Source organism: Salvelinus sp. IW2-2015, unplaced genomic scaffold (assembly GCF_002910315.2).
Source record: "Salvelinus sp. IW2-2015 unplaced genomic scaffold, ASM291031v2 Un_scaffold1594, whole genome shotgun sequence".
In the NCBI taxonomy this organism is placed as follows: Eukaryota; Metazoa; Chordata; class Actinopteri; order Salmoniformes; family Salmonidae; genus Salvelinus; species Salvelinus sp. IW2-2015.
Genome location: NW_019943017.1, coordinates 107,602 through 125,826, shown reverse-complemented (window position 1 = coordinate 125,826; position 18,225 = coordinate 107,602). Strand labels below are relative to the sequence as shown.

At 39.1% G+C, this 18,225-nt stretch overlaps 2 protein-coding genes across 2 annotated transcripts; one reads left to right on the top strand and one right to left on the bottom strand.

Moving 5' to 3' along the window:
* Nucleotides 1–1,767: 1,767 nt before the first annotated feature.
* si:ch211-150o23.3 (uncharacterized) lies at nucleotides 1,768–5,797 on the bottom strand. Its single transcript, XM_024138804.2, has 7 exons — nucleotides 5,669–5,797; nucleotides 5,051–5,437; nucleotides 4,472–4,780; nucleotides 4,020–4,136; nucleotides 3,634–3,831; nucleotides 2,681–2,833; nucleotides 1,768–2,326 (listed from the first exon to the last, which is right to left on the bottom strand). The coding sequence occupies exons 1-7, from the start codon at nucleotides 5,700–5,702 to the stop codon at nucleotides 2,286–2,288; spliced, it is 1,239 nt and encodes a 412-aa protein (XP_023994572.1). The 5' UTR covers nucleotides 5,703–5,797; the 3' UTR covers nucleotides 1,768–2,285.
* A 2,860-nt stretch (nucleotides 5,798–8,657) lies between these two features.
* On the top strand, nucleotides 8,658–18,196 carry LOC112071353 (uncharacterized). Its single transcript, XM_024138803.2, has 14 exons — nucleotides 8,658–8,755; nucleotides 8,852–8,919; nucleotides 9,629–9,688; nucleotides 9,834–9,914; nucleotides 10,166–10,243; nucleotides 11,154–11,198; nucleotides 11,324–11,395; nucleotides 11,742–11,819; nucleotides 13,896–13,982; nucleotides 15,613–15,651; nucleotides 16,392–16,463; nucleotides 16,634–16,666; nucleotides 16,773–16,840; nucleotides 16,925–18,196. Exons 2-13 carry the CDS (start codon nucleotides 8,877–8,879, stop codon nucleotides 16,823–16,825), a joined length of 741 nt encoding a protein of 246 aa, XP_023994571.1. The 5' UTR covers nucleotides 8,658–8,755; nucleotides 8,852–8,876; the 3' UTR covers nucleotides 16,826–16,840; nucleotides 16,925–18,196.
* The last annotated feature ends 29 nt before the right edge of the window (nucleotides 18,197–18,225 follow it).

The following is an 18,225-nucleotide window of genomic DNA, read 5'->3' as shown; positions in this document are numbered from 1 at the left end:
CCCCCCCCTCCCCCGATTTAATTGTGGGGGACAATACAGTTCTAAATGAAGTGCCGTATCATTTTGAACTGTTAATGATTTCTATCCATACATTTATAGAAATGTAATTGCTGTGGTCGGTGTATCGTCATTTGTAATGTGAGTTGTGGTTTTGTTAGATGTACTCGTGTTAACGCCTGACGTCACCACAAGACATGCCACTGTTTTTTATTTTTCTACCCCGGCAGTATCATTTGTAATAGTAACTTTTTAACGTTTTCAGACACTTGTCTGTTTTATCAGAGGAGATCACTTTGGTCACACAAGAATGTTATAAGCACAGGCTGTGTCCTATATAGGCAATAGGATGCCATTTAGGACAGACTCAGTTACAAATGAAAATACTTTCAGCAGGACAGTAACTGTTTACATAGATTTTTCTGACTGTTCAGATATATTTGTATCCAGCCATTGAGTCATTCATAGGATTCTCCAACTTTAAAATAAATGTTTTTATATCAATTTGTCCGCTATTTCTTTATTTCATTTGAATTAGAGCTTAGTAGTATTAACTACTAGAAGATATAACCTGTGAATAACAGAATGTAAGAAAAGAAAAATTATTTGTAATTTGTTCCCAGCTCCACAGTGAATAGAACTTAGTGAATGTGGTAATTCATACGCAGTGAAATATAAACCCCATAGATTCTTAGATACTACAGAGGGCCGTACGAGTCTCTCTCGTCGAGAAGGACGTGCAACGGGTCTCTCTCGGAGAAGGACGTCCCAACGGGTCTCTCTCGGAAGGACGTCCAACGGTCTCTCTCGGAGGAAGGACGTCCCAACGGGTCTCTCTCGGAGAAGGACGTCCCAACGGTCTCTCTCGGAGAAGGACGTCCCAACGGGTCTCTCTCGGAGATGGACGTCCCAACGGGTCTCTCGGAGAAGGACGTCCCAACGGGTCTCTCTCGGAGAAGGACGTCCCAACGGGTCTCTCTCGGAGAAGGACGTCCCAACGGGTCCTCTCGGAGAAGGACGTCCCAACGCGGTCTCTCTCGGAGAAGACGTCCCAACGGGTCTCTCTCGGAGAAGGACGTGCCAACGGTCTCTCTCGGAGATGGACGTCCCAACGGGTCTCTCTCGGAGATGGACGTCCCGACGGGTCTCAAAGCCATCTTTCCAAATGGAGCGAAGCCTGGGCATCCGAGGCAACGTCACAACTATCACAGTAAGATGGTCCCAGATCTGGTAGCGCTACCTTCCCAACTCCTATAGCTGCAACGTTAGACATTTCTCTTAACCTTTGGATCGCTATCTGTAAAAGCAAGAATTCAGTATCCTTGATGTTGGCCCTGTTTAATTTTACTGTGCTGTCTTTTAATAAAATAAAATGAATTAGAATAATAGTGTAAACAACATAATTGATGTTTCACAGTCAAACTTCAGTCTTAGTACCATATCAAACTTCTAGCCTGGTCCCAGATCTGTTTGTGCCGTCTTACCCACTTCTGTTATTGTCTCACCAACCGAGGCATGTCAGCCAAACAGATCCGAGACCCAGGCTATCAAACTACTCATTTATCTCAGGTGGGATGGAGATTTGACCTGCCTGGTGACCTCACTAGGCAGGTGGGATGGAGATTTGACCTGCCTGGTGACATCACTAGGCAGTATATTAGTTAACTGAACTAGTTATTAGTCTGTTTTCTGCACTCAGACCACTCCCAGACAGGTCCTAGAAAAATGATTGCTTGAGAAAGTCTTAGCAAAAGAAGCTATTTTTGTTTATTTTGTATCGTTTTATTTGAAAACATTCACAGTAAAGTACTTAATTGTTACCCAGAAACGATTTGATATCGAGATAAACACAGTTACATTGGATATTTTAAATCATTGGAACACAGTGCTCTATTTCATGTCCATAATTATCAGTTGTAGCTGGCATGACAACTGCTCCCGAAAGGCCAATGTGTCCAGAAAGGGTCATTATAGTCATTGCCCTTTTCCATTGTTGATTGTAGTGTTTATTACAGTGTACCTGGTATATAGATGATGACCTAACAATTATTCTACCTACAAGTGCTGCTGTCATGTTCTAATGCAGGATTCTACCAGGTACTACAAGTAGATGGTGAGAGACTGAGGCAATGTCGTGTCGATGTCTCCTTCGTAGTGTTTCGGTAACTTGGTCTTGTGTTCTCCACCTGTGCTCCAGAGCCATCCTTCAGGAAGGTTTGTCAGCTCAGGAATGTCTCTTTACGGTTCTCTCAAAAACACCAGGTCCAAATATACAGCAACTGCCCAACTCACAATTTTATTGCTAAGGCAACGTAAGTGTTGTCCACACCTGTTGATCAAATCAGACATGTAAATGGTCGTGTCAGTGTGTTCATGGTTATACAGGATGATTCTTCTAAATTACCTTGACCGTGGTCAGTGAAGATGGCCAGGAATACAAACTGACATGCTTTGTATCACCATTGTTTCTAAGCATGTCAGTTTGGATTCCAGCGGGGTTAGGGTCAATTCCATTTCAATTCAGGAAGAACAATGAAATTCCTATTCCCTTCAATACTTTTCAATGAGGAAAATGTGGAATTGGTTTTACTTTCTGAATTGACTGGAAATGGAACTGACCCCAACTTGGATTCTAGGCTAAAGCTAGGAGTGGGAAGGTGAATTATACATGACAAGGACTCACAGGTTCTGGTCTCTCTCTCTAGCTCCGAGGGTTTCTTCTCCCTCTTGCAGAGCACTCTGGCAACGACGACGATGATGATGATGAGAGCCACGAGGAAGGTCAGAGCAGACGCCAGCCAGCTGATCACCATAGGGCTCAACACTGGGTCTGGGTCTGATGAGGGGCACACGACCCAGATGGACAGACAATATGAGAAGTGATACATGGTTTATATCTTCCAGGTCTGATAAGGGTGGACGCAACCAATGATGGACACAAACAAACATGAATATATGTATGGCCACAACCCAGACGGACAGACAGTCATTATATGAAAGTATAAACAGTTTACATTAGAGTTTTTCATATAATTCATTACAACTAAACACTAGATCATCTATTTGTATGATCATCTGGGTTTCTTTCTCTGCATTAGAATTTAAGAATCTGGTAATCCATGACAACAACAAAAAACATTCAGATAACCGTTCTAAATCGATAAATAACCTTCATGACACCTATCCACAAGGCCTGAGTTGGTGCCCTAGTAGGCTGACCTCAGATATGTTTGTGTTGTCTTGGCAACTCAACAAACATAGGAGTAGGCCATACAGCACAAACACATCTGGCACCAGGCTACTGCCCTAGATGCTGACTAGCATGGCCTCACCTCCGATGGACCAGGCTACTGGGCCCTTAGATGCTGACTTAGCATGCCTTCACCTCCGATGCGACCCAGGCTACTGCCCTAGATGCTGACTATGGCGTGGCTCACCTCCGGATTGGACCCAGGCTATCTGCCTAGATTGCTGACTGCTGCCCTACCCTCCGATGGACGCAGGCTACTGCCCTAGATGTTGACTAGCATGGCCTCACCTCTGATGGACCAGGCTACTGCCCTAGATGCTGACTAGCATGGCCTCACCTCTGATGGACCAGGCTACTGCCCTAGATGTTGACTAGCATGGCCTCACCTCTGATGGAGATAGGGAGCGGTTGGCTCTCCCGGGACATGAAGGTTCTCCCGCCCAGCTGGACCTTGTAGAGGCAGTAATAGTAGCCCTCGTTGGAACGCTGTGCGTTTAAAAAGGCGAAGGTGACGAAGGGCGAGAGGGCAGGCAGCGACTGTCGTACCGTGCCGTTGGAACGGATCAGACGCAGCTGGACAGAACCTTAGTAAGGAAATAAGATAATATGACTAGATAGCTACATTTACAAAAACGATGTACTGCTTGTTCTTGGCTCTATGGACCGGTTTCCCGTGCACAGCTTAGCCCAAGACTAAAAAACTTGCTGACTGGAGAATCTCAATTGAAATTACTCCAGGACTAGGGCAAATATATAAATTAAATCAAGTTACCTCCAGGGTACTGCTGCTCGGTGGAGCAGGTGATGTTGAAGCTGTGGCCTTTGATGACAGAGCCTGTGGGAGCCTCGATGGACGTGTTGTACCAGTGCAGAGGAGTGTGCAGCTCCACTGGCGAGACGCGATGGGGAAAAACAGGGGGTTGGGGATCAATTTGACCCGTCATTGAGTTACAGGATAGATCCAACTTACAAAACAAGTCACAGTCAAGTCATTTTTGTTTCTGGGAAAAGATGTCAGGACTTTAGACAAAACCAAAAAATGACAAAAGATAAAGTAAAGGTAAAGTGTTTAGTAAGGAGAACATGTTTTGAAAATGGAGTGAAATGAGGCGGTACTAACATCTATCCTGAACATATGAACACTGAACTTTAGGGCATTATCGTAGCAAATAGCTTTGTTTTCTTCCATTTTATATCAAACTGAACAGGCCCCAGATGACTCACCCACAGTGATGTTGATAGAGTTGCTAGGTGGAGAGCTGAGCAGGGAGGAGGGAGAGCTGCCCTTGATCCTGTACAGACAGCTGTAGCTGCCCTGGTGTGTAGCCTCTTGGTCTGACAGAGTCAGCTCCACCCTGGTCTGGGCAGAGTCCACCCTCTGAGTCACCAATGGGGTGTCTATGCCCCTCTTATACAGGTGGAAGTCCTTCAGGTGGTGGCCCAGTAGCACAGTACAGCTGAAGCGAACCGCCTCCCCGGCAGAGAAGACAGTGTGAGGGGAGAGCAGGGACAGGGTGGGCATCAACAGTGTACCTGTAAGGGACAAAAGCTATGTTATATATCCATTAGGATAGTTCCTAGCCACATACATTGTCTCAACAACAAACAAAACAAAAAAAATCACACCACACGTATATTATCAATTGTTAATCGTTACCATTGTTCATATGTATTCAAACATGGAAATGTTTTCTGTCCCATAACAAATCCTCACTAGGTGTCCTTGCCTCCTGTAGCCTGGGGATCTGTTAAACAGTTTCAACAGATCTGGCACCAGGCTATCCTCCTGGGCCTCAGTCTCACCTGAGCATTTCACCCCAGCGTCATTATTATGGGTGCAGGTGAGGTAACTGTGGAGGACCCTGGGACATCGCATCAGGCTCGCCTCGTGGCCAGAGCACTGGACGTGCCTCAGCCAGATCTCTCTGGAGCCCCTGCCAAACGCAGCTCCACGGAGGGCGTTCTCAGCCAGCCCACAGCCCAGCTCCAGGCACACCACGTCAGCCTCCCTCAGGTCCCAGCCGTGGTCACACACCGTCCCCCACTGGTTCCTCTGGAATACCTCCACACGCCCCGAACACTCACTGTCCCCATTGACAAGCCGGATGAACGACACGCCATCTGCAGAGGGTATCATTTTGAGCAATTCACCGTCTGCATTGACTCCATCCCAAGTAACAAGAGCACAGCCTGTATGGGAACAGCATAACGAAGAGAGGAAAACAGTACATTAGAACTATAATCATGAAAATACTGCAGAGGAGTCATTGCTACAGTACAAAGCAGTACCTTTACAGTCAAGGTTATGACACTTGCTCATCACATCAAAGAGCACATTGAAATACTAAGCTAGTTCTAGAATGAACAAATTACACCATATAACCATCAGGCACAGAGCAAAACATTTAAATAATCTCTGACCTAGCGTACAAAGGACAAGGAGAATCTTCAGCATCTTTGTCACCGTTCCATTTGACCGCGAGTCGAGAGATGATGATGACAGCTCGATGCGATTTTCTGGGGAACAGACTACTCAAAATGCACCGGACAATGGAGTCCTTCAACTTGACACCACTATAGCTGGCTGGTTAACAAGTCAAACTATCGCGGCGCAATACTAGCCGAATGATTTCGGTGTGCTAGCTCGTACAACTGGCTATAGCATACCTATTCGCGTCAGCGAACTAGCTACATTCCTTCATACGTGCTTAGTCCGTCGCGGTCCTTCTTTTCACATTTAATATCAAACATGTTAACGTTTTAAACGGAGAACACTACCATGTCGTTAAAATGAATGTCCATTCAATATCAAACTTTTTTGAGAGAAGGCGAAGATGATGGTTAAAAACGAGCTAGCTAGCCTGCTAGCTCACTAGCTAGCATATAGTTACTCTAGTTAGCTAATGGGGTGGATGGCGTAGCTATAGTTAACATTATAGATACATTATTCTTTATCATCCATATATAATCACTTCAAGGCGTTCGGTAAATCCTTTAAAACATTTTTTTTTGTTTGTTTACGAAAACTAGCTAGACACAGATCCGTGACGCGTTGTTTTTACGTCATCAGACAATGTATGGAAGCGATTCCCAAACCTTCCATCAGAGATGAACCTGGAGAAGATACCCCTGAGCATGCTGGCCCTGGGGCTCTGTTCACAAACAACACAGCAACAACAATTACAGCATAAGAAAACAAATAATTACTTGACAAATTGGAAACAATTAACAACAAAAAAACAAGCAAACTGGAATGCTATTTGGCCCTAAACAGAAAGTAAGTATACAGTGGCAAAATACCTGTCAACTGTGACTGACCGAAAATTAAGGACAACTTGTGACTTTCCACAAAGTGACCCAGTGAGCCAGTCAGTGGGCATCCTTTTATTTTTGCCTTCACCTCCCTTATCTCACCTCACTTGCTCACATTGTATATAGACTTATTTTTCTACTGTATTATTGACTGTATGTTTGTTTTACTCCATGTGTAACTCTGTGTTGTTGTATGTGTCGAACTGCTTTGCTTTATCTTGGCCAGGTCGCAATTGTAAATGAGAACTTGTTCTCAACTTGCCTACCTGGTTAAATAAAGGTTAAATAAAAAAATAAAAAATAGCCTTGCTATTGAGAGAGGCCTCTGTAGGCAGACCTGGCTCCCAAGATAAGACGAGCTATGTGCACACTGCCAACAAAATGAGGTGGAAACTGAGCTGCACTTCCTAACCTGCCAAATATATGACTGTATTAGAGACACATATTTCCCTCAGATTACACAGACACACAAAGAATTTGAAAACAAATCGAATTTTGATAAACTCCCATATATATTAGGTCAAATTCCACAGTGTGTCATCACAGCAGCAAGATTTGTGACCTGTTGCCACAAGAAAAGGGCATCCGGTGAAGAACAAACACCATTGTAAATACAACCCATATTAATGTTAATACATATTCCCTTTAGTGCTTCAATTATTATCACATTGTTAAAAAACTACATAGCCACAATATGACATTTGAATTTCTCTATTCCTTTTAAACTTTTGTGAGTGTAATGTTTACTGTTCATTTCGGATTGTTTATTTCACTTTTGTTTGTTATCTATTTATTTTTGCTTTGGCAATGTAAACATATGTTTTCCATGCCAATAAAGCCCTTTTGAATTGAACTGAATGTTTTTCTCTGGCTTGTGACGATGGGTCTATTCATTACACCGATTATGTAGCGAAAAGTTTAGTCTGTTGCAAACGGAAACGTTTCGCAACGAAAACAAGATTTTCTATTGGACAAATTCATGTAGTTCCCTCCCCGTTTAGTTCTGTTTGCTCTGTTTACTTCCGTTTGGTTCTCAAACTGTAATTGTGTTCTGTTGCAATGCGTAATGAATACAACCAATGACCATCCCACAAAAAAAAAAAAAGTAAAAATTGTGACCATCCTTCCATCCCACAGACAGAGGTCACTCATTCACCACCAGCTACTCTGCTACAATGTATCCATTTCATACTGTATGTCGTGGATGAAGCTACAGGTCTACACCGAGTAGACAAAACATTAAGAACACCTGCTCTTTCTGTGACATAGACTGACCAGATGAATTCAGGTAAAAACTATAATCCCTTATTGATGGCACCTGTTAAATCCACTTCAATCAGTGTAGAGATGAAGGGGGAGGAGACCGGTTAAAGAAGGGGTTTTAAGCCTTGAGACCACTGAGACTTGGATTGTGTATGTGTGCCATTCAGAGGGTGAATGGGCAAGACAAAATATTTCAGTGCCTTTGAACAGGGTATGGTAGTAGGTGCCAGGCTCACCGGTTTGTGCCAATAACTGCAACACTGCTGGGGGTTTTTTACACTCAATGGTTTCCTGTGTGTATCGAGAATGGTCCACCACCCAAACGGACATCCACACAACTATGGGAAGCATTGGAGTCAACATTTCCCAGCATCCCTGTGGAACGCCTACAACCCAGTTTGTTACACCCGCAATAACATCTGATAAATATGTGTATGTGACCAATACGATTTGATTTGATTTGAACACCTTGTAGAGCCCACGCCCTGATGAATTGAGGCTGTTCTCAGGGCGAAAAGGGGGGAGGTGCAACTCAATATGAGGAAGGTGTTCCTAATGTTTAGTATACTCGGTGTATACCTCAGTGGGACGAACCATCACACAGGAAAGTAGCCCATCTTTGGTAGACAGTAATGACCTGCGTGCAGGTACTGTAGGTAAGGGTAACCATATGGATGGATGAAAAATATCTTAGGAGAACAAACATTCTTGATGCTCCTTTGATAACAGACAGTCCCCCACCAATCACTGAAAGAGCTTTGTCATCCCACTAATTCATCTGACTATATGAGTCAGATAACGAGTTGTAAAAAATATATACAGCTAGTCAAATGACCACAGCATTCGCATTCGTAAATTCATAACTGAAACCAAAAGCCTCATATGCGCGATCACCTTTCAACGCACCACACTGACTTTGAGGGGCTGAATCAGGTATTAATTTCTTAAATGTCTCTGCATTTTATCGAGTTTTTTTTAATAGATATTCTCATATTTAATCATCTATTTATTTCTGTTAAATGTGAACAGGTTGAGAGCAGACTTGAGTGAAACCATGCCGAGAGAGACTCTGACGATCATTCTCCTTTTACTCTGTGGTAATTCTCCTTTTACTCTGTGGTAATTCTCCTTTTACTCTGTGCTAATTTCCTTTTACTCTGTGTTCATTCCACTTTTACTCTGTAGTAATTCCACTTTTACTCTGTGGTAATTCTCCTTTTACTCTGTGGTAATTCCACTTTTACTCTGTGATCATTCCACTTTTACTCTGTAGTAAATCCACTTTTACTCTGTGTATATCCACTTTTACTCTGTGGTAATTTCCTTTTACTCTGTAGTAAATCCACTTTTACTCTGTGGTAATTCCACTTTTACTCTGTGGTAATTCCACTTTTACTCTGTGGTAATTCCACTTTTACTCTGTAGTAAATCCACTTTTACTCTGTGGTAAATCCACTTTTACTCTGTGGTAATTCCACTTTTACTCTGTAGTAATTCCACTTTTACTCTGTGGTTATTCCACTTTTACTCTGTGGTAATTCCACTTTTACTCTAACAGTATTGTGCATAAGGCAAAGTGATTACAATGTAACATTTGTCTTAACGGCTTTATCTATTGTATCTGAATTATAATAAACACAGAGAAACATTAGCTGTTATGTGGGTGAGGTTTGAACAGTGTTACTCTGCCATCTCAAACTGCACTAAATCTCTCTACTGTCATTCAAAAAGTTAAAGAGAAAATGATCATGAATGTTATTACCAGTTTACACATATAACAAACTCACTATCTCCTTCCTTCTCCAGCTGGGCTTCCAGGTGACTGTGGAGCAATAGAGTTTCCACTACTGCATTCTGATATAACCGGTAAACAACATTATCCTCATTGGATGAGTGCCAGTCTGTTTCTGATGTGGCACCAGGCTATTCATTTTATTCCCCCCGTGTAAACTAAAGCATATGCTAGTTTAATTCAATTGTGTTGTCATCAACCTGTTGATATATATTTCAGGCTGTATGAAAACGACATGTGCCAGGAGTATCAATGCCTGTGTGGACACACACGGTCAGGCCCCCACAGAACAGCTCAAGGGTGAGGAGGACAATGTCAGGTGTCTCAGTTATAATACATTTATACATCGTTGATTAGATCGTCTTGAGGTTTTATATATCCTAAAGTATATACACGTCTTTTCATCATATGCATTATCAAAACAATGATACTTGATATAATATAATATTTTATTTATTTTCTTATTATATTTTTTTCCCCAAATCAAAACTGATGTCTTTTGGCCTTTTCAATCATTATTACTGGTAACCAACCTGTTTTTTTTGTTGCAGGTTGTGTTGTCCGCAAGTGTAGGAAAATCACCGACCGCTGTGTAGATCAATTCCTCCAACAGTACCTGCCCCTGTTATGTGAGTTAAGTTCATTACAGTTTAGTATTATTACAGTGTAATGATTCATTACAGTTTAGTATTGTTACAGTGAAATGATTCATTACAGTTTAGTATTATTGCAGTGTAATGATTCATTACAGTTTAGTATTGTTACAGTGAAATGATTCATTACAGTTTAGTATTATTACAGTGTAATGATTCATTACATGTTAGTAAATTGTTTAAGTGAATGATTCATTACAGTTTAGTATTATTGCAGTGTAATGATTCATTACAGTTTAGTATTGTTACAGTGAAATGATTCATTACAGTTTAGTATTATTAGCAGTGTAATGAATTCATTACAGTTTAGTATTATTACAGTGTAATGATTCATTACAGTTGAGTATTATTGCAGTGTAATGATTCATTACAGTTTAGTATTGTTACAGTGAATGATTCATTACAGTTTAGTATTATTACAGTGTAATGATTATTAACAGTTTAGTATTATTACAGTGTAATGATCATTACAGTGTAATGAGACACCTGAAACCCCACCTCTTTAAGGAATACCTAGGATAGGATAAAGTAATCCTTCTCACCCCCCCCCCCCCCCCCTTAAAAGATTTAGATGCACTATTGTAATAGTGGCTGTTCCACTGGATGTCATAAGGTGAATGCACCAATTTGTAAGTCGCTCTGGATAAGAGCGTCTGCTAAATGACTTAAATGTAAATGTAAATGTAAATTACAGTTTAGTATTGTTACAGTGTAATGATTCATTACAGTTTAGTATTATTGCAGTGAAATGATTCATTACAGTTTAGTATTATTACAGTGAAATGATTCATTACAGTTGAGTATTATTGCAGTGAAATGATTCATTACAGTTTGGTATTATTACAGTGTAATGATTCCCTCTAACTATGAGAACTGTGTTTTCTAGTGGCACAAAATCCCAAAATTGCCTCAATTGTCGAACCAAATGCCGGTATGCGTCAATATTCTTCATTATAATGACAATGGGTCTTTTAAGACAGGGACAGAAATTATTCTAAACTATAAGGAGATGTGAATAACTGTCATTGAATGAGTTCTCTGTTTGTGTCAACATAGAGCTTTTCATGGCTGAAATGACAGATGCTTATCTTGAATGCTGGCTGGAGACAACAGACTCTGAGGTCGGAGGTGAGGCAATGTTCAGCAGTCAGTGCAGTACAATGTTCGGCAGTCAGTGCAGTACAATGTTCGGCAGTCAGTGCAGTACAATGTTCAGCAGTCAGTACAGTATTTCGATGGTGAATAAAATGTGTGGCTGAGTGTGTATACCTTATGTGATGGTCTGTATATATATCGACTGTATCTGTTGTTATGTAATGGTCTTTGTGTGTGTATATATATATATATATATATATATATACTGTATCTGTTTTTAAGTGATGGTCTGTTTGTATACAGTATCTGTTGGCAAGTGTGTTTTTGTACTCTATATTTGCAGAGGTGATCATTGATTAAGTCAGTCTTTCTCTTGCAGGTTGTTTTATGGACAGACTCATTGATAAGGCACAGCCGTTCATTACCCCGTTGTCTGCATTGATCTTTGATGATCCAGGTCAGATTTATTATCGCCTTAAAAAGTGATAGTTCACATTTGAAGTTTTACCTCCTAGGATGGTGTGGTGTTGATTCATCCATACAGTTTTAAAGTCCATCAGCCTGCTATTTAGCAAGTTGCTGAAGAGAAATGTGAAAATTAGTACTTTGAAAACAAGGTATTATAAACTACTTTAGACAACAAGGTATTCTATGAGTACTTAGACAACAATGTATTCTATAGTACTTAGACAACAAGGTATTCTATAAGTACTTAGACACCAAGGTATTCTGGAAGTACTTAGATAACAAAGGTATTCTGTAAGTACTTAGACAACAAGGTATTCTATGAGTACCTAGACAACAAGGTATTATATAAGTACTTAGACAACAAGGTATCTATGAGTACTTAGACAACAATGTATTCTATAAGTACTTAGACACCAAGGTATTCTAGAAGTACTTAGATAACAAGGTATTCTGTAAGTACTTAGACAACAGGTATTCTATAAGTACTTAGACAACAAGGTATTCTATAAGTACTTAGACAACAAGTATTCTAGAAATACTTAGATAACAAGGTATTCTGTAAGTACTTAGACAACAAAATTCTATAAGTACTTAGACAACAAGGTATTTATAAGTACTTAGACAACAAGTTATCATATACTTAGATAACAAGTATTATAAGTACTTAGACAACAAAGATATTCTATAAGTACTTAGACAAGGTATTCTATAAGTACTTTGAAAACAAGGTATTATATAAGTACTTAGACAACAAGGTATTCTATAAGTACTTAGATAACAAGGTATTCTGTAAGTACTTAGACAACAAGGTATTCTATAAGTACTTTGAAAACAAGTATTATATAAGTACTTTGAAAACAAGGTATTATATAAGTACTTGACAACAAAGTATTCCAGAAAGTACTTAGATAACAAGGTATTATATAAGTACTTAGACAACAAAGATATTCTATAATACTTAGACAACAAGGTATTCTATGAGTACTTTGACAACAAGGTATTCTATAAGTACTTAGATAACAAGTATTAAATAAGTACTTAGACAACAAAGATATTCTATAAGTACTTAGACAAGGTATTCTATAAGTACTTTGAAAACAAGGTATTATATAAGTACTTAGACAACAAGGTATTCTATAAGTACTTAGATAACAAGGTATTCTATAAGTACTTAGACAACAAGGTATTCTATAAATACTTGAAAACAAGGTATTATATAAGTACTTTAAAACAAGGTATTATTAAGTACTGACAACAAGGTATTCCAGAAGTACTTAGATAACAAGGTATTATATAAGTACTTAGACAACAAAGATATTCTATAAGTACTTAGATAACAAGATATTCTATGAGTACTTAAACAACAAGGTATTCTATGAGTACTTGACAACAAGTATTCTAAAAGTACTTAGATAACAAGGTATATATAAGTACTTAGACAACAAAGATATTATATTAAGTACTTAGACAAGGTATTCTATAAGTACTTTGAAAACAAGGTATATATAAGTACTTAGACAACAAGGATTCAATAATACTAGATAACAAGGTATTATATAAGTACTTAGACAAACAAGGTATTCATAAGTACTTGAAACAAGTATTATATAAGTACTTTGAAACAAGGTATTATATAAGTACTTTGAAAACAAGGTATTATTTAAGTACTTAGATAACAAAGATATTCTATAAGTACTTAGATAACAAGATATTCTATGAGTACTTAGACAACAAGTATTCTATGAACTTTGACAACAAGGTATTTCTATAAGTACTTAGATAACAAGGTATTAATAAGTACTTAGACAACAAAGATATTCTATAATACTAGATAACACTGATTCTATGAGTACTTAGACAACAAGTATCTATGAGTACTTAGACAACAAGTATTCTATATATTAACACAAGTTCTATCAGAGTACTTAGACAACAAGTTATTCTATAAGTATTAACAACAGATTTTACAATACGAACAACAAGTATTCTATAAGTACTTAGACATCAAGATATTCTATAATTTCATATCAGCTAAATCTGATTGCTATATGCTCCATATGTTCAGTCGTTGTGAGCTGTTGGCTCTCCCATGCTTTGAAAAGAATGGTAAGCTGCTATGGTCAGCTGGATGACAACTACATCAAGGAACTGAGTAAGGCAGATATCATTCATTTATATCATTACACAATTGTATTAAAAATGTACACATACGAAATGTTCATGTACAGTGCCTTCAGAAAGTATTCCTACCCCTTGACTTATTCCACATTTTGTTGTGTTACAGCCTGAATTCAAAATTGATTACATAGATTAATTTTTTTTTTTTTTTTTTTTGTAGACGCACCTTCGGCAATGATTACAGCTGTGAGTCTTCCTGGTTAAGTCTCTAAGAGCTTTCCATACCTGGATTGTGCAATATTTGCACATGATTATTTTTTTAATTCTTCCGGCTCTGTCAAATTGGTTGTTGATCATTTATAGACAACCCTTTTCAGGTCTCTGCCATAGATCTTCAAGTAGATTTAAGTCAAAAACTGTAACTCGGCCACTCAGGAACATTCACTGTCTTCTTGGTAAGCAACTCGAGTGTTTTAGGTTATTATCCTGCTGAAAGGTGAATTAATCTCCCAGTGTCTGGTGGAAAGCAGACTGAACCAGGTTTTCCTCTAGGATTTTGCCTGTGCTTAATTATTACAAGCATACCTATAACTTGATGCAGCCACCACTATGCTTGAAAATATGGAGAGTGGTACTCAGTAATGTGTTGTATTGGATTTGACCCAAACATAACACTTTCTATTCAGGACAAAACGTTAATTGCTTTGCCACATTATTTGCAGTATTACTTTAGTGTCCTTGTTGCAAACAGGATGCATGTTTTGGAATATTTTTATTCTGTACAGGCTTCCTCCTTTTCACTGTCAATTAGGTTAGTATTGTGGAGTAACTACAATGTTGTTGATCCATCCTCAGTTTTCTCCTATCACAGCCATTAAACTCTGAAACTGTTTTAAAATCACCATTGGCATCATGGTGAAATCCCTGAGTGGTTTCCTTCCTCTCTGGCAACTGAGTTAGGAAGGACGTCTGAATGTTTGTAGTGACTGGGTGTATTGATACACCATCAAAAGTATAATTAATAACATCACCATGCTCAAAGGGATATTCATTGTCTGCTTTTTTTTATTTTTTACCCATCTATCAATGTGTGCCTTTCTTTAAGAGGCACTGGAAAACCTCCCTGGTCTTTGTGGTTGAATCTGTGTTTGAAATTCACTGCTCGACTGAGGGTCCTTATACAGTAGATAATTGTATGTGTGGGGTACAGAGATGAAGAAGTCATTCAAAAATCATGTTAAACACTATTATTATTATTGAGTTCATGCAACTTATTATATGAGTTGTTAAGCACATTTTTACTCCTGAACTTGAATACTTATTGACTCAAGACATCACAGCTTTAAAAAATGAAGAAAAAAAATATGAAAAAAATCTCTCGAAATAATATTGAAATAATTCCACTTTGACATAATGGGATATTGTGTGAAGGCCAGTGACACAAAATCTCAATTGAATCCATTTTAAAATCCGGCTGTAACAACAACAACATGTGGAAAAAGTCAAGGGCTGTGAATACATTCTGAATGAGCTGTAGATTCCTCTGGAGAACAAACCTCTGGAAAACAGTCCTCTGGAAAACGACCCTTCTATTGAATTTAGATGCGTTTCTGTCTGATTGTAAGACGACTCCACCAATTCACACTCTTTTTTTTTCCCAACAGAAAAAAGAGCAGAGAGAGAGATGAAAGACAATATGTTACGTAAGTAAAAGAGGCATTCTTTGTAATGACCGTATTGACTTAAGTCTACACTGTGTACAAAACATTAGGAACACCTGCTCTTTCCATGACATAAGACTGACCAGGTGAAAGCTATGATCCCGTATTGATGTCACCTGTTAAATCCAATTCAATCAGTGTAGATGAAGGGGAGGAGACAGGTTAAAGTTAAAATAAGGATTTTTAAGCCCTGAGACATGGATTGTGTATGTGTGCCATTCAGAAGGTAAATTGGCAAGACAAAATATTTAAGTTCCTTTGAACAGGGTATGGTAGTAGTTGCCAGCCGCACCAGTTTGAGTTTTGAGCTTTGTGGGCACTATGGTGTTGAACGCTGAGCTCTAGTCAATTTGAGTCAACATGGGCCAGCATCCCTGCGGATCGCTTTCGAAACACCTTGCCCCCACGGGCCTGGGGCCACGGGCTTCAGCCCCGGTAAGGTGATCCATTAACCTGGCCCTGCTTGTAGAATCCATGCCCCGACAAATTAAGGCTGTTCTGAGGACAAAAAGGGGGGTGCAACTCAATATTAGGAAGGCATTCCTAATGTTTTGTACACTCTGTGTATTTATTTAAGTCTACACTGTGATAATAGTTAAAGTTTTCAAATATTACTATTATTGATAGTTGGTTTCACTTCATCACTTGTAATTATGATGCATACATTTAAGTTGTCTCTTACCAAGGGTGGAATCAGCTAAGTTTCCCTCACTTTGTGGCAGGTTATATGACATGCATGAGCAAACCTATGAAAAACTGGAACTGGTGTAAAGGACTCTTTGATGATCTTCTTGGTAACTATTATAAGTGTAAAAAATAAATAAAAAATAAAACATTAAGATGGCTAGAAATTAAGACCCAGAAGACAGGAAGATGTTTCTACTTTTTGAAGTAGAAATAGTTTAAATATAATTTGTCTACCAGTTAATTAAACGCTGTCTAATTTTACTCTGGTTTACTCTAGCTTCGTCACCAAAGAGGAAACGCCAGTACAAAGGTAAGTCATTAGAAAACAACTTGGCCTGTGCATGATAAGTTAATATTTAACAGAATTTCCCTCACCACTTAAACCTATCCCTAAATCTTTTTTTCCCCCCCTCAAGACTTCCTCGTCTGTTCAATCCACAGTGGGATTACCGCAACAGCGAAATGCTAAAACCTGTTTTACGAGGTAATATCCTTTCTTATGAGGAAAATTGTTACATTTTCCTTGTCAAATCTATTCATTTGTGTTTTTTTTCTTGTTTTGTTTTAGGGGAAAGTTATGCATTTGCAGGTTTCCAAAGCAACAGGTGACCAGTAGAAACACTAGAAAGAAAATGAATGAAGTATTTTGAATTAATCCACAAACACTAAAGTTTGATTATACCTTGAAGATCATTATTTTATTGTTCTTTCTTTAACATTTTCAAACTATTTTTTGTGTAAAGCACTAAGACTGTCTTTTATTACATGCACTGATAGACAATGAATAAACATATTATAAATCACAATTAAATGTTCAACTTTGGATACAAAACACACATATGGGATTGTATTACAAATCCACAACAATGACTTTACACTGTTTGCAACCCACTGTATTTAAAATGTCCACAGTATTTTAGTGTCCACAATAATTTTAGTGTCCACAGTATTCTACAGTGTCCAGAGTATTTGTGTCCACAGTATTTTAATGTTCATTGTATTTTAGTGTCCACAGTATTTTACAGTGTCCAGAGTATTTTAGTGTCCATATATATTTTTGTTGTTGTATTTTACCCTCTTTTTCTCCCCAATTTCGTGATATCCAATAGCGATCCAATTACAATCGTCTCATCGCTTCAACTCCCCAACGGGCTCGGGAGAGGCGAAGGTCGAGTCAGGTGTCCCATGAAACATGACCCGCCAAACCGCACTTTTTAATCACCCGCCCGCTTAACCAGGAGGCCAGCCGCACCAATGTGCCAGAGGAAACACCGTTCAACTGACGACCGAAGTCAGCCTGCAGGCGCCCGGGAACGCCACAAGGAGTCACTAGAGCGCGATGAGCCAAGTAAAGCCCCTCGGCCAAACCCTCCCTTAACCCAGACAATGCTGGGCCAATTGTGCGCCGCCCTATGGGACTCCTGGTCACGGCCGGTTGTGATACAGATTGTCTGTGGTGACGGGAGGCCGCGTCCACAGTATTTTAATGTTCACGGTATTCTAGTGTCCACGGTATTCTAGTGTCCACGGTATTCTAGTGTCCACGGTCCACTGCAAACACAGTTGATGCAACTTGTTATGAGGATGTTCTAGTAAAATCAGATAAACTACATTTGATAAGGGTTAATATATATATATATATATATACACCCTTCTCAGTATGGCATAGGGTTTTCACTTTTGATTGAACCACTATGTAAAGTGTAGTTTGGTACGGAGTTGTGAAGTGAGAAAATCCAGTTGACATTCAGCATCTTTTACTGTAGACCACCAAGTGAAATCCATAACACAAAAAAAATCCAGTCCATCTTTTACTGTAGACCACCAAGTGAAATCCATATTTTCCAACCAGGTTACTGTAGTATGACA